Consider the following 22,378-nt stretch of genomic DNA (forward strand, 5'->3'; position numbering starts at 1 on the left):
TTGTTGTTGGAGGATAATGGTACGATAAGTAGGGAAACATGATTTCTAAGATGTATTGTGAAGATATACAAGTGTATTTGTGATAAATAGAAGCATTGCATAATGCTAGACACCACCCTCCTGCTTACAGGCATGAGACAGTGTTATGACTTTGCACATGATTCTTGACTTGCATGTAAAAATCACACTGAAATACATTATTCTCAATGGTAATTCTGTACAAGAGAAGGTAGTGTCCTCGCGCTCCTACAAGGCTGCCACATGATAGGTATTTTTAGGTTTCTGTATCTGTACCTAGTCCGTTTATCCATTCAGGAGTAGCCTTTAAATATTTTATTGTCTGCGGGATTCTGGGAAAAGATGCACAATTGTTCATATGAATTAACAACAATCATTTCCTTTTTTATTGACCCGGTTAATGGTGGTCAATGACCCAGTGAGCCTGTTGTATCATTAAAGTGCAAGTTTACAGCCAGCACTTAGTTAAGTGAATAAAGGTCAAAACCATGAACTATTGATGAAAACTGGGAGTGCTACATGGGGTAATGTGTGGCACATCCGTGCTGTTAGACAAGAATCCTATGTATCTTTAAAGGGGTACTCCACTGGAAAACATTTTCTTCTAAATCAACTGGTGCCAGAAAGTTAAACAGATTTGTAAATTACTTCTATTTAAAAATCTTAATCCTTCCAGTACTTATCAGCTGTTATATGCTCCACAGGAAGTTCTTTTCTTTTTGAATTTTCTTTCTGTCTGACCACAGTGCTCTCTGCTGACACCTCTGTACATTTTAACAACTGTCCAGAGTAGAAGCAATTCCCCAGAGCAAACCTCTCCTGCTATGACAGAGGTGTCAGCAGAGAGTACTGTGGTCAGATAGAAAGGAAATTCAAAAAGAAAAGAACGTCCTGTGGATCATACAGCAGCTGATAATTACTGGAAGGATTAAAGGGGTATTCCAGGAAAAAATTTCTTTTTTTTACATTTACTGGCTCCAGAAAATTAAACAGATTTGTAAATTACTTCTATTAAAAAATCTTAATCCTTCCAATAATTATCAGCTGCTGAAGTTGAGTTGTTCTTTTCTGTCTGGCAACAGTGCTCTCTGCTGACATCTCTGCTTGTCGAATGGTTAAGGACGAGGCAATACCAAATATCTATAGGTTTTTAAAATTATCCAATGCTTAATACTATTTAATTTTTTTTACTTTTACTGTTCAACTAGTTTTATTAAGGTACTTTCACCAGCGATCTTCTGATCGCTAAAATAACTCGCTGCACTACTACTGTAGTGCAGTGTATTATGCATTTCAGCCGCCTGTAAGCACATCCATGGCAGACCTGGGGGACTTCATGAGATCTCCTGAGCCCCTGGCAATCATGTTGCCGGGCTGCCAATGGGGTAAAGCTATGTTCACACAGCAGAATGTCTACAGGAATATTCCTCACGGACATTCTGCTGCAGCAGAGTCCCACTGATTTTAATGGGATTCTGCGGCATTGTGCACACAGCAGAAATCCCAATTGCAGTGTCTGCAAAAACATAGACTTGTGTATTCTTTCTGCAAATTCCAATCGAAAATGCATTGCCATCTGTGAGATTGTGCATTTCCTAAGGGTCCTAGCGCCCACCAGACTATTCAAAAGTCCATACATCTTCAGCTGTGTGAACCAGGCCTCAGAGAGACGAACAGTTCAGTTACCTGCCATGTAAGACTGACCGTGGCATGTAAGAGGCTAAACTACCAGGAACTGGGGTTTCCCAACTCCTGACAGTATGCACATTAGAAATGCAGCAGTCTAGCCCAAAGCCCCTTAGCAACTGCCATAAAATAAAAAGTATGAGTAGTCACTGAGTGTTAAACCTTATATGTATTTGTTAGAAATCACATGTATGCCTATGGTACTTCTAGCAAATTCCTCTCCGGATTGTAATAGTCTTGGGAGAAGCAAAACTTAAGTAAATATCTTGTTGCTGGGACCACCATTACAGGTACACTAACCTTTAGTTTTAAGACTGTGGATCATTTTATGCTCTAAATAGGATTTAGGAATAGGAGACTACTCTTCAATTCATTAAATAACAGTTTCAAAATAATACTGCTGCACAGAACCCAGATAATACCTCCATATTGTGTATTAATAATCTTATCACTGTGCTGAAATAATACAGAGAGTAATTATATGCATGTACCAGTCTACTAAAACACTCTGGGGAATATACATGACTGTGACAGTGATTTGGTCAAGTTCACAAGAAGTATGGACTCCTGGGTAAAATCCAATGAACTGACAGGTCTCCTTTTACAGAGTGGAAGGTAATGCACCAACAAAAACGTGACCAAGAGAGCTGGCCTTCCTAGAAGCATTTAACCTTGAATTCCTGTCTGTTTCTTCATATTCTCACCGATCAGAGACATAAGGAAGCATAAAAAACTAAAACCAGTGCGTGATACATAAATATGTTAGACACAATAATATCCTATTCTTAACTGTTCTGTAAAGCACAATGCACCATGTATTCTGAAAGCATCGAGCCATGACCGACAACTCTGATCAGTTGTTCACCTCATGAGAAACTGGTCATAAGACAGTGTTTATTAGTAGTCCATGTCAAACATACAGCAGAGGAATGACATTTATATGAGAATTAATTCAAATTCTTCTCAGGGCCAAAGAATATAAAAAATAAAAAAAATCCACTGGTACAACTGTTAAAAAAAAATAAAATAAAGTCTTAGGCTGCTTTCACACTATAAAATACATCCGTATTAAAGATCCGTTTGATGTTCCGTTATGAAAACCCTGAAAATCGGCCATTAAACGTCCGTTAGAAAATCCCATACGTCTGTTAGAAAATCCCATTATAGTCTATGGGATTTTTACATTATCCGTTTTAATCCGTTATGGTCCGTTATTAATAAAGGACATTATTTTGTGACGGGAGAATGAATGGAAGAAATAGTGCATGCACTATTTCTCCCGTCACTATCTTCCGTCACAAAATAACGTCCGTTATTAATAACGGACTATAACGGATTAAAACGGATAATGTAAAAATCCCATAGACTATAATGGGATTTTCTAACGGACGTTTAATGGACGATTTTCAGGGTTTTCATAACGGAACATCAAACGGATCTTTAAAACGGATGAATTTTATAGTGTGAAAGCAAAGCTTTAAGCCATCTTGCAGTAAAAAAAAAAAAAAAAAAAAAGCAACAAAAGAACATTAAGTTAAACTTACAGTAAAGTTCTCATCAAGAGGACTGAACTCAGCCAAAGCTTGTTCATTAGATATTTAGATGTTTCAACATTTTGAGCAACAGGAAGTGCAGCATCTGCAACAGGAAGTGAACCACCAGCTTTTTAGATTTTTTTTAAAAAAGCACCACTTGCCATTAATATTTTCTAGTAATGACCACCAATATGTATGCATTTCCTGTAGAGACTTCCTGTTCCTAAAATAAGCTAGCCAACATGTAATACATTCAGGTCGGCCACTCCCCCTCCCATTGACTTGCATTGAGGGGCGTGACCATGACGTCACAAGGGGCGTGGTCGGCCCCCGCAGCACGAAAACAGCATTCGGAACATTTAGTTCCAAACGCTGGCCAGTGGAGTACCCCTTTAATAGATCTATAATATTAAAGGGGCTATCCACCATAAGGTGATTTTTGTACGTACCTGGCAGACAGTAATGGACATGCTTAGGAAAGATCTGCGCTCGTCTTGGGGCTAAATGGCTATGTGGTGAGATTACCATAACACTGTGGCTAGCTTTTTGTGAACTTGTATTTCCTGTTTGACTTTTCTTTTTTTGACTACAAATCCCACAATGCCATCTTCCTCCATCCCACACATCAGCTATCCCACCCATTGAAACAAAAATGAGCTGCATCCATTCAAATCAGTGTGGTTTTCAATCAAGGTGCCTTCAGCTGTTGCAGATTAATCTCTCTCCCACCAAGCGATCGCTTCACCCATTGAAGCAGACAGGCTCCCTGTCATCAGCTGACTAGTGAGTCAGGACTCTGCCGCATTGCAACCTGGGAAAAATCTGAGACAACAGTCATTTTGTATGCTGGTAAAAATAAATATTGGAGTGAAAATCACAGAAGAATTTTGAGAATACCGTAACACACAGGTAAAGACACTATATTATGAATTACTCTAACTTTACAGCCCCTGTAGCATAGTCCAATAAAAAAAAAAATCCTGGAATACCCCTTTAAGGTTGTTCGTGCAAACTGATTAAATCCTGTGAGCTGACCTGCCATGACCAGGTGCACTGACTCCAAAAACGTCCTACAATACACAACGTACCTATACAATAGGCACAATTCTTTCGGTCTTAGGCATACACATTTGCAAAAATGGCCACAAAAACTCAACAGAAACATTGGCCACTGCTCTGACTACTTAAAATTTTACCTGTATATGGCAATAGTACTTTTACTAGTCTATGGCAATTTTTACATTTTAAATAAAAATCGACTTTAGAGGGAAACTTGTCAACTTATAAAGAGAATACAGCTATACCAGTGGGTACAAACATATGTAATATTTATCACTAGCAATTTAGTGTTGGTTTTAGCTTTAAGTGTGTAGGGACTCATCAATCTAATAAATCCTGGGAATGAGCACTGCTGTGAAGGCTGTCGTAGGTAGCAGTCCGTTCGCTTCTGTGATACATATAGTGACAAAATTACCTAGTGTAAAGAAATGTCATGGCAGGAGCATTATGATCATGCTGTTCAACAATAGTAATACATACTAGGAATACATACTACTTGCCCCAAAATGTATCATTACACACAGCCTTGTTCTTCAATAACTGTGCAATAACTAGAGGACAGTCACCCACAACCATGCGGTGAGAACTGCAGTTATTCTTTAACAGAGGAAAAACCTAATTTCTCATTAACATGTATTGCGGGTGTAGTGATGTATCAGCAGTGTGAACAGTGTAGGGTAACAGCGCGCAGCCAGCCCTGCTCAGCAAGACCTTGAAACTCTTATTAATGATTCATGAAATACACTGCATAAACCCAATGGAAATCAGCCGTCCTGAATAAGACCCAGCACTATGCACTGGCCAAATCCCTTGTCATATGCCATATCAGTGCCTGCAAGGCTAATAGAAAGGACCCCACCGTGTCCATAAACTGCTAAAAGACTATGTGAATTAACACCATTTCCCCCTGCATTAGTGATGAGACACCCACCCACATCTACTTTGGAGATGACAAGAAATTCCTGGAGGTTAAAAACAAACACGGGCCCTTGAAAATGCAAGGCATCAGGTTATAGAGCAGGAGAACCAGAGCAAATGGATATCATTTTTTCTAAGCATGTTTCATTTTCCATCTGCAATGTGTCTGTGTGTTCTCCCCATGTTTATGTGGGTTTACTCCAGTTTCCTCCTATATTCCAAAACATACTAATAGGTGATACCTTAATGAAGATTTACCAAAAATACAGAAAAAACAACAGGGAAAGTAGTAAGAAAGTGATAAAACCCCTGTAATATATTCAGCACTGCATTATAAAACCTCCATGCATGACATATAAGCCGAAAAAAGAACAAAACAGTCACTTTTATGAAAAAAAAAATATATATATATATATATATATATATATATATAATTATATTTTTTTTTATTTTTTAAAGAATCATATCTTTTGTGTTTGTCTAACCTGTTTGAGGATTTGGTCGTGTGTATATGTTTTAAGAAATTAATAAAAATAGTAATTGAACACTAAAAAATCATTTCTTAGAAACTGGACATAAAGGGAGGAATGCAAGCATCAAAAACTGAACTACCACAAGAGGACATAGTTTTAAATTAGAGGGGCAAAGGTTTATGCAGTAATATCAGGAAGTATTACTTTACTGAGAGAGTAGTGGATGCATGGAATAGCCTTCCTGCTGTAGTGGTCGCTGCAAATACAGTGAAGGAGTTTAATCATGCATGGGATAAGCATAAGGCTATCCTTCATATAAGATAGGGCCAGGGACTATTCATAGTATTCAGATTATTGGGCAGACTAGATGGGCCAAATGGTCCTTATCTGCCAACACATTCTATGTTTCTATGAACACTAATCTAAATCCAAATACCGTATAACAGGGTACATATAGTATAGTCACAGATAGTATACACCAGATAGGGAATGCTTATATATACTGGGATGTTAGTAGCACAAATGGCACTGGACATGCATATAGGCAAACAACCTATTTATAAAAGTGCATAAAAAGCTACAAATATTGTAAAGTGCCATGTGCAGTGCATACCGAAAGCATGCAAAGTAATAAAAAGGTAACCAAAGAAAGGACTATACAGTCCTTATAACAAAATTAGAGAGATTTCGCAGAATTCAGGATGGCGCCACTCTGCTGCTATATGTACCCTGTTATATACTGCTAAAAAAAAGGAACACTCAAACACCACAATGTAACTCGAAGTCAATCACACCTCTGTGAAATCACACTATCCACTCAGGAAGCAACACTGATTGACAATCAATTTCACATGCTGTTGTGCAAATGGAACAGACAACAAGTGGAAATTATAGGCAATTAGCAAGACACCCCAGTAAAGGAGTGGTTCTGCAGGTCGTGACCACAGACCACTTCTCAGTTCCTATGCTTGCTGGCTGATGTTTTGGTCACTTTTGAAATGCTGGAGGTGCTTTCCCTCTAGTGGTAGCATGAGAGGGAGTCTACAACCCACACAAGTGGCTCAGGTAGTGCACCTCATCCAGGATGGCACATCAATGCGAGCTGTGGCTAGAAGGTTTGCAGTGTCTGTCAGCGTAGTGTCCAGAGCATGGAGACGCTACCAGGAGACAGGCCAGTACATCAGGAGACGTGGAGGAGGCCGTAGGAAGGCAACAACCCAGCAGCAGGACCGCTACCTCTGCCTTTATGCAAGGAAGAGCAGGAGGAGCACTGCCAGAGCCCTGCAAAATTACCTCCAGCAGGCCACAAATGTGCATGTGTCCACTTAAACTGTCAGAAAGACTCCATGAGGGTGGTATGAGGTCCCGACGTCCATAGGTGGGGGTTGTGCTTACAGCCTAACACCGTAAAGGACGTTTGGCATTTGCCAGAGAACACCAAGATTGGCAAATTCGCTGCTGGCGCCCTGTGCTCTTCACAGATGAAAGCAGGTTCACACTGAGCACATGTGACAGAGTCTGGAAATGCTGTGGAGAACCTTCTGTTGCCTGCAACATCCTCCAGCATGACCGGTTTGGCGGTGGGTCAGTAATGGTGTGGGGTGGTATTTCTTTGGAGGGCCACACAGCCCTCCATGTGCTTGCAAGAGGTAGCCTGTCTGCCATTAGGTACCAAGATGAGATCCTCAGACCTCTTGTAAGACCATGTGCTGGTGCGACTGGCCCTGGGTTCCTCCTAATGCAAGACAATGCTAGACCTTATGTGGCTGGAGTGTGTCAGCAGTTCCTGCAAGAGGAAGGCATTGATGCAATGGACTGGCCCACCCGCTCCCCAGACCTGAATCCGATTGAGCACATCTGGGACATCATATCTCGCTCTATCCACCAACGCCACGTTGCACCACAGACTGTCCAGGAGTTGGTGGATGCTTTAGTCCAGGTCTGGGATGACATCCCTCAGGAGACCATTCACCACCTCATCAGGAGCATGCCCAGGCATTGTAGGGAGGTCATACGAGCACATGGAGGCCACACACACTACTGAGCCTCATTTTGACTTGTTTTAAGGACATTACATAAAGTTGGATCAGCCTGTAGTGTGGATTTCCACTTTGATTTTGAGTGTGACTCCAAATCCAGACCTCCATGGGTTGATAAATTTGATTTCCATTGATAATTTTTGTGTGATTTTGTTGTCAGCACATTCAACTATGTAAATACGAAAGTATTTCATACGATTAGTTCATTCATTTAGATCTAGGATGTGTTATCTTAGTGTTCCCTTTATTTTTTTGAGCAGTGTATTTGGATTTACATAGTAGTGTGCCGTTTTCTGGTCATTTTGCTTAGTTTTTGATGTATGCATACCTCCTTATATGTACAGTTTTAATTATATCATTTTTTAATAAAGATGTAAATTTTATGGAGTTTTTGATATAAGTGTCTCAGTTTTTTTTGTTTTTGTTTTTTTGTTTAGATACCTTGATGAAGAATCATCTAATGTGAAACGTTTGTTGTTTAGAAATGTTCTCTTGACTACGTATATCGTTGTGAGCAATAAATAGAGGAAGCGGACTCTCCTGAGTGCTCTGTATTTCTACTGATCAAGTTATTTAAGAGTTTACCATCTCCTGTACAAGAACATTGTGAGTAGCTTTGCAGCTGACCTGTTCCATCCCCCTCTGTAGGAATTCAAAGTCTGCATGTGTTCGAGTGGTGCCAGTCCTGAAGTGTTTCTCTCTTTGCTGTGTTTATACCAATAGGTGAATTTAGATTGTGCTCTATTAGCAGAATTTCCGCAGATTGGATGGGATTTTCAATGTGTCAGGTTTGGTTTAATGCAAACGTACCAGATGGGTTGTCTCACAAAGTAGAGATAAATTAGGGATGAATTATACCCAATCACTGGGCACATGAAACTAACAATTATGTTTTTTTTGCCTATAATTGTGTCTATAAAAACGATAAAAAAAAATTCAAACGGAAGCAAAATGTATCTCACTGCTTGTAAGTTACCAGACAAGCCTTCAGTACATATAGCAATTTATAAAGGGAAAAAGAAAACGCCTTGATGTGGAATAAAATTGCGACATCCAACGCATCAGGTTTTAAAGGACCATCTGCAGCAAAAGACAACTTATCCCCTATCCACAGGATAAGTGATAAGTGTCTAATCGCGGGGGGTCCGACCGCTGGGACCCCCGCAATCTCCCAAACGGGGCCCAGCATTGCCGCCCTATGTGAAAGGCTAATGCACATAGTGTCGACCTCTCTGAGGTCAAGGGTACGCCCCCTCCATATACAATTCTATGGGTGATGCGGAGAGGTACAAATGCTGCCTCCCCGTCTCTCCCATAGAAATACATGGAGGAAGCATGTCGGCTGCGACGTTACGCAGTGGCTGGCACGCCTCCTGCACGGAAGAGCCGTGGCCCAGTTAGATAGCGGAGGGTTCCAGCAGTCGGATTTCCCACGATCAAACACTTATCCCCTATCCTGTGGATAGGGGGTAATTTGTCTTTTGCTGCAGATGTCCTTTAATATCTTCGTTTCTGATAAGCCGCACATAGAAGTCACCTACCTCCATGATAGGATTAGAAGCCAGCACCTTTTCTTCAACATTTGCTTCACTATCGGATCCACTGACTGTAGCAAAGTACCTCATTGCGTATTTAGCAGATACAGTCTTTCCAGCTCCAGATTCCCCACTTACAATAATGGACTGATTTCTCTCATCCCTGTGGAATACATCCAATAAAACACAAACTTACAAGCCAATACAGCACAGAAGTGTACATGTCTGCATTAAGTCAGTCCTATTATTTTATTACTACGACCCAATGTTCATGAACAGAAGTGTTGCAGGTAAAAATCCTCCCAATTTAGCCATAATTCCAAAACCAAAATCAACATTTTATTTAACTCAAAACGGTACTGTGTTCTTAGTACCCACATCTCGTAATGTCAATGAAACCAAACTGTACTACCTATTGTGGGCTCCTAAGACCTACATAGCACTGTGCCCATTAGTATAGCCATATACAGTGCCAGCTCAGGACTAACACATTTACATGTAACAGGCAGCCTAGCATTGGAAGTTCCAAAAATTAAGCTCTGCCAGCCATATAACCGTATTCACAAAGCGTGCAACTGCACCACGCACAGTGCTCCTATATCACAAGGCACCTGTCTTTCATAATGTCATCTCCTCCACCAGAAGGCATTTAACTTTCAGTGGCGAACCTGCAATTATGAGAATATGACTATGATCAGGGAAGTTGTGTGGCACTCCCGAAGAGAGCCAGCAATCCTTGGATGTCTCACTGAATCCTGGACACTTGTTTGCCCTAAGCATGGCGAGTCATAAGCCACACAAAAGAGGCTATGAGCTGCATGTGACTACCCCCCTGGGAAAATACTATAGTAATCATTTAATGCTCCCATCTTAAAGGGAACCCGTCAGGTACCTGGGGCCTCAAACACCACAACCAGGACCCGACACGCCAGAGGAACAGCATTCAAACGCTGTTCTCCTCCTGTCCAGACAGTGGTGCATAGCCTGTCAATCGAGGAGGCATGGCGAGCCTGACTATATCCGCTTGCTCTGACTGTAAAACCTGGTCATGACCACCGCAATTAAAGTTAGTTTTCACCTCTCTGGCAGAGAGTTACAGAGAACAGTTTTGGAACACTGATCTTCTGATCTGTCTGGTGTGGTTCCCTTAAAAGGGTACTCCACTAGCCAGCGTTTGGAACATTTAGTGCGCACTGTGGGGGTCAATCACACCCCCTTGTGACATCACGCCACGCCCCCTCAATGCAAGTTTATGGGAGGGGGAGGGGTGGCCACCACGCCCCCTACCATTGACCTGCATTGAGAAGGTGTGACGTGACATCACTAGGGGTGTAGTCGACCCCCGCAGCGGGCAAACAGCATTCGGAACGAAATGTTCTGAATGCTGGCCAGTGGAGTACCTCTTTAAAGGTAATTTCACATAGCAAACTTGAAGTCGCCTAGATGTTTACATATTAGAACCAGATACTGAAATATGTCCTTTTTTCTAATCTGTTTTATTTTATAATCATATTTTTTGGCATTTTATTTTTGTACAGCATTAAAGCAGCCAACTCCAATTTATTTGCAAAAGGCTGCGGTCTTTTATTGGTTAACAGCAGTACAACGTTTCGGCTATAACTTTCGGCTTTGTCGGCTAAGTTATAGCCAAAACGTTGTACTGCTGGTAACCAATAAAAGACCACAGCCTTTTGCTGCTTTAATGTTGTGACCTGCTTTACTTGGATGTTAAATCTCTGGACTGGTTATCCGGATGGTCACCTGCATAGTAGCTGGGACTGGTGCTGTCTTCCATTTCTCTACTTATTATGAGGGTAGCTATCTTGCCTCAGCATATTTAGATAACCTTTACAGCAAGCCCCTATGGACATAGAAACAACTGACTGTCCCAGACTCTAGTCCAGTGTTTCCCAATCAGGAAACCTATGGCTGTCCGGGCATGCTGGGAGTTGTAGTTTTGCAACAGCTGGAGGCACACTGGTTGGGAAACACTGCCCTATTCCCTAGTATAGGAGAGGTTTCTGGCCATGCTCTGTGACCTGTGCTGGTGGAGGGAAAGGCTGATCTCTAAACATTACCTATTGTGAGTGGTGTCCTATCTACTGTGTCACCTTTCACTGTAATAAGGACACTGCTGGAAAGTGATCTGTACAGAACAGGAGGAGTAAGCTTAGTAGGTTGGGCCTAGTGGTCAGAATGAAAACTGCAAAATTTCAGGATAATTTTATAATAAAGATAGTAAAAAAAATTTGGAAAAATTGAAAAAAAATAAAATAAAAAAAACAACTGCAAAAATTGCAGGTGGCTAAATCGGTCATTCCTCATAGATGGAGATCAGTGGACCATCCCACTACTGGAGAGTGGCTTGCAGAGGTTAACTACTTCCAACATATGGAGGAATTGAATGCTTTGACCCCTGCGAATAATTACCGTTATGCTAAGACGTGGTTTGATTGGCTGACCTTTCAATTGACGCCTGATTATCAATCCCTACTGGACTCTGGGAACCCTGTCTGTTAGCCTTCCCTTCCCCTCTTGTCTGCCACCTCTTTTTTATCTGTCTCCTTTCTTTACCCACCGTTTATCTGCCTCTTTGTTGGTACCTGTGTTCCCTTGTCCGATGTCTTTGTTATGTTTTGTTCCTTTTGTTTGGGTTCTACTCTGGGGTCCCTTCTTTCTTTCTTGTTGGGCTGTGTCCGAGCCTTCGATTATTGTTCCTACATAAAGGAACCCATGAAGTGGTTGGCCTTATATTTTCTAGGCCCTCTGTTAATGTCTCTATGATCCCTGCATTCTTGTTACTGGGATGGTTGTGGCAAATTGTTTTTTGTTCTCGTGCTACTCGGATGTTTGCCTGGGGTGACATTATTGGTGTATCATTTGATGCCTGTACATACTGTTTGCTTTTATTTTTCTCTCATTCTTGTTTTGAAAATGTTATAAACCTTTAATTGAAAAAAAAAAAGCAAAAATACATATATATATGTTTAACATATAAAGCGGATTTAAACAATATGTCATTTTCTTATTACACACTGTCTTTAAGGTTGCTTGAGTTAAACAATAATGTCAGTGGGAGGGTGTATATAGACAAAATCCTGTTCACTTCAAGCTAAATAGTTGGAAATTAAAATGGTTAGATTTGATCTGTAATGTAGAATGCTAAAGTATTATTTCAGGACCCAGTATTCTCTCGAGTAAGACATTAACATCTTCCTGTCTGCACTGCTTGTTTTAGAACAACATTATCTTTCACCCAGTAAGAGCAATGTTAACCAAGCTGAACATCTGCTGAATCATTACCAGAGCAGGCAGGGAAAGACCAGGGATGTGTCAGCGCAACAAGGAACGCAAGACAAGCCCAAGGGTGCAGTTACACTCCTTCCAGACCATACGCACAGCAGTAACTAAAACATAATTTGCTTCATAATATTGTACTGAATACTACGAATGGTGTTCAAGAACGTGACAAGTGTGTGAAATCCTACAATGCAAAGTTCGAATGTAACATCTAAGAAGACACATCAATAGAAAACAGAAGCAGTACATGAATATTAATAATCCAGGTCTGAAAACTAGGTTGGGTGCTAAAAATAAAGCTTCCAAAAAAACACGGTGTGATATGTTCTCCGTCATGGATGGAAATTTGGCTCGGTGTTAATTTCTGGAGCTTCCTCTTGCATCTAAGCAACTAATTCATTTAATAGCTAATGTATTCCCCTGTTGGTACATGCTCAACTTGCCATCAGCCTTCCTCCATCCAGTTTCATTCTTCAGATGATAGAGAAGGACATTTATCATCGTTGCTTTGGTAAGCGAGTTCCTCAGTCATTTTTTTCTTGCTTTGGTTTTGCTTATGTGTGACATATTTATCATACTATCACATGGGGTTGATAACTTTAGATCACATAAGCAAAAACCAATAAATGACTTCAGAACATCAATTTGTAACCCCACCTCAAGTCGCAGCTGTGAAAAAAAAAGTGCAATATACATATGTGTGTGTTTATTTTCACCCTAAATGTACTAACCTATTTCTTGCTTGTTTGTTTTTTCTTCTCATTTTAGATCAATGTATCCTGTGGACTACTTCAGATTTGGTGGACTACGATGACCAGCGTAATTTTTTGTTTAATAATAATAAAATGGTTACCCAGGGCTTGTGGGGGGAGTGATTTTTAAAATAAAAGTTTTATAAACGTGTTGTGCGTTTGTTTGCTTTTTTATTTACTTTTCAGGCTTAGGAGTGGAAGCTGTCTAATAGACGGAATCCATTACTAAGCCAGGGCTTAGTGTTCGCCCCAAAAACCTCTAGCGCTAACACCCAATTATTACCCCAATACCCACCGCCATAGGGGCGCCGGGAGGAGCCGGTACCAACCGGCTCGGAGCATCAAAAATGGTGCTCCTGTGCCTAGGTTGTAACAGGCTGGCATTATTTAGGCTTGGGAGGGCCAGTAACAATGTTCCTCGCCCGCCCTGGTAATGCCAGGCTGTTGCTGCTTGGTTGGTATCTGGCTGAGAATGAAAATATGGGGAACCCTATGCATTTTTTTCATAAACAAATATAAAAAAAAAAAAGCATAGGGGTCCCCCTATTTTCATTCTCAGCCACATATCAACCAAGCAGCAACAGCCTGACGTTACCAAGGTGGGCGAGGACCATTGTTACTGGCCCTCCCCAGCCTAAACAACACCAGCCTGTTACCATCTAGGCCCAAGAGCGCCATTTTCCCAGCGCCCCTGTGCCGGTGGGTACCGGGGTGATAATTGGGGGTTAGCGCTAGCTGTTTTTGGGGATTATGCTTAGCCCCGCGGCTTAGTAATGGATTCAGTCTATGAGACAGCTTCTATTACTTATCCTGTAAAGTAAATTTAAAAACAAAAACACATTTAAAACAACTTTTATAAAAATAAAACACAAGCCCTCGTTAACCATTTCATTAACATTAAATAAAGAATGGTCATCATAGTAGTCCACCAAATCTGAAGTACTCCACAGGATACACAGATCTGAAAGGAGAAGAAAAAAAAAAAAACACGGAAAATAGGTTATAAGATCTATTGTCACCTGCCCGCGCCGCACGACTACAACTTCCAGCATGTCCTCACTGTTAAGACAAGCTGGGAGTTGTAGTCGTGCGGCATGGGCAGAAGATGTGCGGCCGGGTGACAAGCTTGTCACTTGCCTTGCCACATAACTAAAACTCCTGGCATGCCTTTACAGTAAGGACATGCTGGGAGTTGTAGTCTTCTGACACAGGCAGGTGAGAGATGTGCGCACCACCGGACGACTACAACTCCCAGCATGCCCTTTCCTCCTTATGTGCATAACCTTACATTTATCAGTGTTTAACCTCATCTGCCACTTCCCAGCCAAAACCTCCAACCTATCCAGATCCATTTGTAACAATGCACTGTCCTCTATAGTGTTTACCGCTTTAAAGAATTTAGTATCATCTGCAAAGACTGCTACTTTACTATTCAACCCCTCTACAAGGTCATTAATGAATATATTAAATAGAACAAGATCCAAGACTGACCCTGTGGTACCCCACTAGTAAAAGTCACCCAATCAGAATAAGTACCATTAATAACCACCCTCTGTTTCCTATCACTGTGCCAGTTACTTACCCACTTGCACACATTTTCCCCCAGCCCAATCCTTCTCATTTTATGTACCAATCTTTTATGTAGCACCGTATCAAAAGCTTTAGAAAAATCCAGATATACGACATCCAGCGATTCCCCCTGGTCCAGTCTGGAGCTCACCTCCTCATAAAAGCTGATCAAGTTAGTTTGACAGGACCGATCCCTCATAAAGCCATGCTGATATGGGGTCATACATTTATTTTTATCAAGATACTCCAAAATAGCATTTCTTAGAAAACCCTCAAACAATTTACATACAATAGAGGCTAAACTAACAGGTCTATAATTCCCGGGGTCACCTTTTGTCCCCTTTTTAAATATTGGCACCACATTTGCTAAGCGCCAGTCCTGGGGAACAGTCCCTGTTACTATAGAGTCCCTGAATATTAGAAATAGGGGTCTGTCTGTTAAATTACTTAATTCATGAAGAACACGGGGGTGAATGCCATCTAGTGATTTGTCTATTTTGATTTTTTGTAGGTGGCACTGTACTTCTTCCTGGGTTTGACAGGAGACCTGTAGTGGGGAGTTTACCTTATCTCGCTGTATTTCACCTGGCATTTCATTTTCCTCAGTGAATACAGTGGAGAAGAATTTGTTTAATATATTTGCTTTTTCCTGATCCCCGTCTATAATTTCTTCCTCATCATTTTTTAAAGGACCAACACTTTCATTTTTGACCATTTTGCTATTTATATAGTTAGGGTACATTCTCAAGTACGCAGATTTGATGCAAAGGATTTGATGCAAAGGATTTTCTGCTGCAGATTTCAATGTAAACTAAATGACTGAGCACAGCTTCTAATCGGCAGTTACAAATCCTGCGCATAAAATCTGCGCAGGATCCTTTATGTGTGAACGTATCCTTAGAGTCTATTCACATGTACAGTATTCTGTGCAGATTTGATGTGCAGGATTTCAAGTCATTCAGTTTACATTGAAATCTGCATCAAATCTACGCAGAATACTCTACGTGTGTATAGACCCTCAAAGAACATTTTGGGGTTAGTTTTACTCTCTTTGGCAATGAGTCTTTCTGTCTCTATTTTTGCAGCTTTATCTGTTTTTTTACATATTTGACATTTTTCTCTAAAGCTTTTTAATGCTTCTTCACTGTCATCCTGTTTTAGTAGTTTACATGTTTTATTTTTGTCATTTATTGCCCCCCTTAACATTTTTATTCATCCACATTGGTTTTCTTTTATTTCTGACCCTTTTATTCCCATAAGGTATATACCTCTTACAGTGACAGTATATACCTCTTACAGTGTCAGTATTCTTGTTTTTGAGGACATTATCCCAATTTATAATGTTAAGGGATTCTCTGAGTTGATCAAACTTTGCTTTCCTAAAGTTCATTGTTTTTGTGGCCCCTCGAGAGATTCCCTTATTGAAGAACAAGTTATAATGTATTATATTATGATCACTACTTCCTAGGTGTCCTTCTACTTGCACATTAGTTACTTTGTCAGGTCTGTTGGTTATTATTAAGTCTAGTAGGGCGCCCCCTCTGGTCGGGCCCTGCACCATTTGGGACAGATAATTGTCTTTAGCTATAGTCAAATACCTGTTTCCTTTATGAGATTCACAGGTCTCAGTCTCCCAGTTTATATCAGGATAGTTGAAGTCCCCCATTATTATCACCTCATTCTGATTTGCTGCCTTGTTTATTTGCCTCAGTAATTGATCTTCTGGCTCTCCCATTATGTTTGGTGGCTTATAGCAAACCCCTATCACAATTTTTTATTTTTATCTCCATATAATTCTACCCATAATGACTCCACATCATCATTTCCCTCCCGTATATCAGGGATGTGGAATTCCTATCTCCCGATGCCCGGGACATGCAGTTCCAGGTGCCAGGCAGGTGAATTTTTCCGGCCCTTAGCCTTGCTTCGGCCAAGCAGGGCTGGACCTGACAAGTGCGGCGGCGTTCAGCAGTCTGTATGGAGCTGGCTCCCGACTCATGCCCGCTCCGTACTCTACTGAGAACAGCCGGGGGCCGCCGCTAATAGCCAGCATGCGGCGATCGCCGCAGCTGGCTATTAACCCTTTTTAACCCCCTTTTCCTATATAAAAACATGTAAACATAATAATAATAAACATATTTAGTATCGCTGCGTGCATAATTGTATGAACTATTAAAATATAACATTATGTATCCCATATGGTAAATGACGTCAATGTAAAAAAAAAAAAAAAAAAAAAAAACAAACCACAGAATTTAAGAAATTGCCAGTGTGGAGTAAGCTGTGGATAGGACACTGACCTGGTGAGCTTATTTACATATCTCTCTACTAAACCACAGATATGCTATTTTTATAATATCCCAGAAAATAAGTAAAAAAGTGATTAAAAAATCAGATCAATACCAAAATGGTACAGACACAAAAAAACTGATTATGGCGCAAAAAATGAGCCCTCATACAGCCTGGTATGCGAAAAAAATAAAAAGCTACAGGGGTCAAAAAATGGGAATTAAAAAAAAATGTGAAAAAGTTCAGATTTTTTTTTGAAATTTGTAAAACATGACGGAAACTATACAAATCTGGTATTGCTGTAATCAGGCCGGCCTAAAGTATCAACCACATGCTAAAGTTAGCTCAACCACAAGGTAAATGGCGTAGAAAAGAAAACCACTAAATTTGCAAAATTTTGGGGTTCAGAGAATATGTTATTGAAAAATGTTAAGGTATCAATAAAAGTAGGTAGTTATGGCTATTATAGGGCGAGGAGGAAAAAACGAGAGTGTAAAAACGAAAATTGGTCCAGACATGTGGATCGTCATGAGGGACAAGTAGATTTTGCTCCATTATAGTCCCATGGACAAGTAGTTTTTTTAATTAAATTTCCACACCCCTGTATATATCATCCCGCAGTGCGGCCTTCAGACTGGACTTTACATAAGGACAAACTCCTCCCCCTTTCCTTTTTGTCCAATCCTTCCAGAATAGACTATAACTCTGTAATGTTGACCGCCCAGTCACAGCTATCGTCAAACCAAATCTCGGTTATACCCACTATGTCATAATCCTCCTAAGACATTATAAACTCCAGTTCATCAGTTTTATTGATCAGACTTCTGGCATTAGTCAACATGCAATTCAAAGGTGAATGTTTTTCTTCCTATGAAGCCTATTCCTATTAACTATTCTAACCCCTCCCTCCACTCCACCCCCAGGTACATTAATAAGTCCCCCCCTCTATCTACACTATCTTCCCCCTCTATGTTGTAGGTTCCCTCCCCCCAGTCCCTAGTTTAAACACTCCTCCACCCTTCTAGCCATCTTCTCCCCAAGCACAGCTGCACCCTCCCCATTAAGGTGCAGCCCATCCCTACGGTAGAGCCAGTATCCGACAGCGAAGTTGGCCCAGTTTTCCATGAACCCAAACCCCTCCTTCCTACACCAGCTTCTGAGCCACTTGTTTACCTCCCTGATCTCCCGCTGCCTCTCTGGTGTGGCTCGTGGTACTGGTAGTATTTAAAAAAATATTACCTTGGAGGTCCTTGCCTTAAGCTTGCGGCCTAAGTCCCTGAAATAATTTTTAAGGACACTCCACCTACCTCTTACTTTGTCATTGGTGCCAATATGTACCATGACCGCTGGGTCTTCTCCAGCCTCACCCAGCAACCTGCCAACCCGATCCGCGATGTGCAAAACTCGAGCGCCAGGAAGACAAGACACTGTTCGGCGATCCCGATCGCCCTATCTGTCCTCTTAATAATAGAGTCCCCCCCACTACCAGTACCTGTCTGCCCTGTCCTGCACTTCTCCTTCCCTCCTTACTGGAGCAGACACTCCCCTGGCGGTCAGAGGCGGTATCCTGCTGCAGTTCTGCTAGCTCTGAAATGGCATCTCCCTCATCTGCCAACCGGGCAGGTTTGTTGGTGTGTGCCAGTTCAGGACTAGCCTCCCTGCCACTTTTCCTTCTACCCCCTTTTCTGACTGTAACCCAGCTAGCTGCCTGACTGTCCTGCACCTCTGTCCCACTATCCTGCCCCAACTCTACCCCAGAGAGTACTTGCTCAGTGAGCAGGAGACTCCTCTCCAAGTTGTCAATGCTTCTCAGTGTTGCCAGCTGCTGCTCTAGATCCAGGATCTGGGCTTCCAAACGAACAACTCGCACACATCTCGCACAACAATATGCACCCTCAAACTGCTGTTCAAGGATTGCACACATCGTACAAGATGTACACCGGACAGCATTTCCCAACATAGAGGCCATCTAATTATGGGGAATTTCACAGATTAACAGCCAAAAACAGACAGAAGATAATACAATTAAATTCTCAGTAGACCTTGTGAGTTTAACCCCTTCCCGACCTATGACATACCTGTTCGTCATGGGTGGCAAGGTGTTCCCGACCCATGACATACAGGTACGTCATGAACATTACTGCCGCTACTCGCGGCACCCCGCAGCGCCCGGAAAGATGGTGGCTATCACTGATAGCCAGCCATCTTACCATGCGACCACGGGGGGTTTCATCCCCCACCCCCCTCCCAGCGATTGCTGCTATCAGCTGGTCAAATCTGACTAGCTGATAGCAGCGCGGTGTGTGACTTCCGATCACGGGTGTCCCTGACCCGTCCCCCGGCGTCACTTACCTGTCCGAGCGGTGTCCCGAGCGGCCCCGGCGTCCTCCATGCGGTCCCGGCTGCGCTGCGTCCCGGAGGTGAGTTTGTAGCAGCAGTGCGGCATCTTCATTGGCAGCAGTGAGATCGCCGTAAAGCGATCTCACTGCTGCCTCTGAGAGTTTCAAAACTGCAACTCCCAGCATGCCCAGACAGCCTTTGGCTTTCTGGGCATGCTGGGAGTTGTAGTTTTGCAACATCTGGAGGCCCACAGTTTGGAGACCACTGTATAATGGTCTCCAATCTGTGCTCTTCCAGATGTTGCTAAACTACAAATCTCAGCATGCTCAGTCTGTCCAGGCATGCTGGGAGTTGTAGTTCTCTAACATCTGGAAGAGCACAGATTGGAGACCATTATACAGTGGTCTCCAAACTGTGGACCTCCAGATGTTGCAAAACTACAACTCCCAGCATGCCCAGACTGCCCAAGCATGCTGGAAGTTGTAGTTCGGCAACATCTGATCCTTCAGATATTGCCGAACTACAACTTCCAGCATGCCTGGGCAGTCTGGGCATGCTGGGAGTTGTAGTTTTGCAACAACTGGAGGCACACTAGTTGGGAAACATTGTCCGTTTCCTACCTCAGTGCCTCCAGCTGTTGCATTTGTTGCAAAACTATAACTCCCAGCATGCACTGACAGACCATGCATGCTGGGAGTTGTAGTTTTGCAACAGCTGGAGGCACACTGGTTTGGAAACACTAAGTTTGGTTGCAAAACAATTGAAAGTTTATTACTTAACTTAGTGTTTCCAAACCAGTGTTCTTCCAGCTGTTGCAAAACTACAACTCCCAGCATGCACGGACAGCCAAAGGGCATGCTCGGAGTTTGCAACAGCTGGATGTTTGCCCCCTCCCCCCAATGTGAATGTACAGGGTACACTCACATGGGCGGAGGTTTACAGTGAGTGCTGCAAGTTTGAGATGGCGCAAATTTTGCGCTGCAGCTCAAACTTCCAGCGTCAAACTTGCTGTGAACCTCTGCCCATGTGACTGTACCCTAAAAACACTACACTACACTGACACTAACCTAAAATAAAAAGTAAAAAAACACTACATATACACATACCCCTACACAGCCCCCCTCCCCCCAAAAAATGAAAAACGTCTGGTACGCTACTGTTTCCAAAACGGAGCCTCCAGCTGTTGCAAAATAATAACTCCCAGTATTGCCGGACAGCCATTGACTGTCCAGGCATGCTGGGAGTTTTGCAACAGCTGGAGGCACCCTGTTAGGGAATCATTGGCATAGAATACCCCTATGTCCACCCCTATGCAAATCCCTAATTCAGGCCTCAAATGCGCATGGCGCTCTCTCACTTTGGAGCCCTGTCGTATTTCAGGGCAACAGTTTTGGGACACATATGGGGTATCGCCGTACTCGGGAAAAATTGCCTTACAAATTTTGGGGGGCTTTTTCTTCTTTAACCCCTTATGAAAAGGTGAAGTTGGGGTCTATACCAGCATGTTAGTGTAAAAAAATAAATTTTTTACACTGACATGCTGGTGTTGCCCTATACTTTTCATTTTCACAAGAGGTAAAAGGGAAAAAAGACCCCCAAAATTTGTAACGCAATTTCTCCCGACTACGGAGATACCCCATATGTGGGCGCAAAGTGCTCTGGGGGCGCACAACAAGGCCCAGAAGAGAGAGTGCGCCATGTACATTTGAGGCGATTTGCACAGGGGTAGCTGATTGTTACAGCAGTTCTGACAAACGCAAAACAATAAATATCCATATGTGACCCCATTTTGGAAACTACACCCCTCACGGAATGTAATAAGGGGTGCAGTGAGCATATACACCCCACTGGTGTATGACAGATTTTTGGAACAGTGGTCTGTGAAAATGAAAAATAAAATTTTTGATTTGCACAGTCCACTGTTTCAAATATCTGTCAAACGCCAGTGGGGTGTACATGCTCACTGCACCCCTTATTATATTCCATGAGGGGTATAGTTTCCAAAATGGGGTCACATGTGGGGGGGGGGTCCACTGTTCTGGCACCATAGGGGCTTCCTAAATGGGACATGCTCCCCAAAAACCCTTTCAGAAAAACTCACTCTCCAAAATCCCATTGTCGCTCCTTCCCTTCTGAGCCCTCTACTGCGCCCGCCGAACACTTTACATAGACATATGAGGTATGTGCTTACTCAAGAGAAATTGGGTTACAAATTTTAGGGTGATTTCTCTCCTTTTACCCCTTGTAAAAATTCAAAAATTGGGTCTACAAGAAAATGCGAGTGTAAAAAATGAAGATTTAGAATTTTCTCCTTCACTTTGCTGCTATTCCTGTGAAACACCTAAAGGGTTAAAACACTTACTGAATGTCATTTTGAATACTTTGGGGGGTGCAGTTTTTATAATGGGGTCATTTATGGGGTATTTCTAATATGAAGACCCTTAAAATCCACTTCCAACCTGAACTGGACCCTGAAAAATTACGATTTTGAAAATCTTTGAAGCCCTCTGGTGTCTTCCAAAAGTAAAAACTTGTCAATTTTTTTATGCAAACATAAAGTAGACATATTGTATATGTGAATCAATATGTAATTTATTTGGAATATCCATTTTCCTTTCAAGCAGAGACTTTCAAAGTTAGAAAAATGCTAAATTTTCAAAATTTTCATGACATTTTTAGATTTTTTACCAAGAAAGGATACAAATATCAGTGAAATTTTACCAATAACATAAAGTAGAATATGTCACGAAAAAACAATCTCGGAATCAGAATGATAAGTAAAAGCATCCCAGAGTTATTAATGTTTAAAGTGACAGTGGTCAGATTTTCAAAAAATGCCCAGGTCATGAAGGTGAAAATGGGCTG

General features: G+C 41.8%; 1 protein-coding gene across 1 annotated transcript in view; it reads right to left on the bottom strand.

Annotated features, from left to right (window-relative positions):
• The window catches only part of LOC130368538 (unconventional myosin-Va-like), a 180,422-nt gene that overhangs the window by 91,975 nt on the left and 66,069 nt on the right, over nt 1-22,378 (bottom strand). Inside the window, exon 5 of the mRNA XM_056572330.1 lies at nt 9,270-9,426. Within this exon, the coding sequence (XP_056428305.1) occupies nt 9,270-9,426 (157 nt within the window). The remainder of the gene's footprint in view (nt 1-9,269; nt 9,427-22,378) is intronic.

Source organism: Hyla sarda, chromosome 4 (genome assembly GCF_029499605.1).
Source record: "Hyla sarda isolate aHylSar1 chromosome 4, aHylSar1.hap1, whole genome shotgun sequence".
Taxonomy (NCBI): Eukaryota; Metazoa; Chordata; class Amphibia; order Anura; family Hylidae; genus Hyla; species Hyla sarda.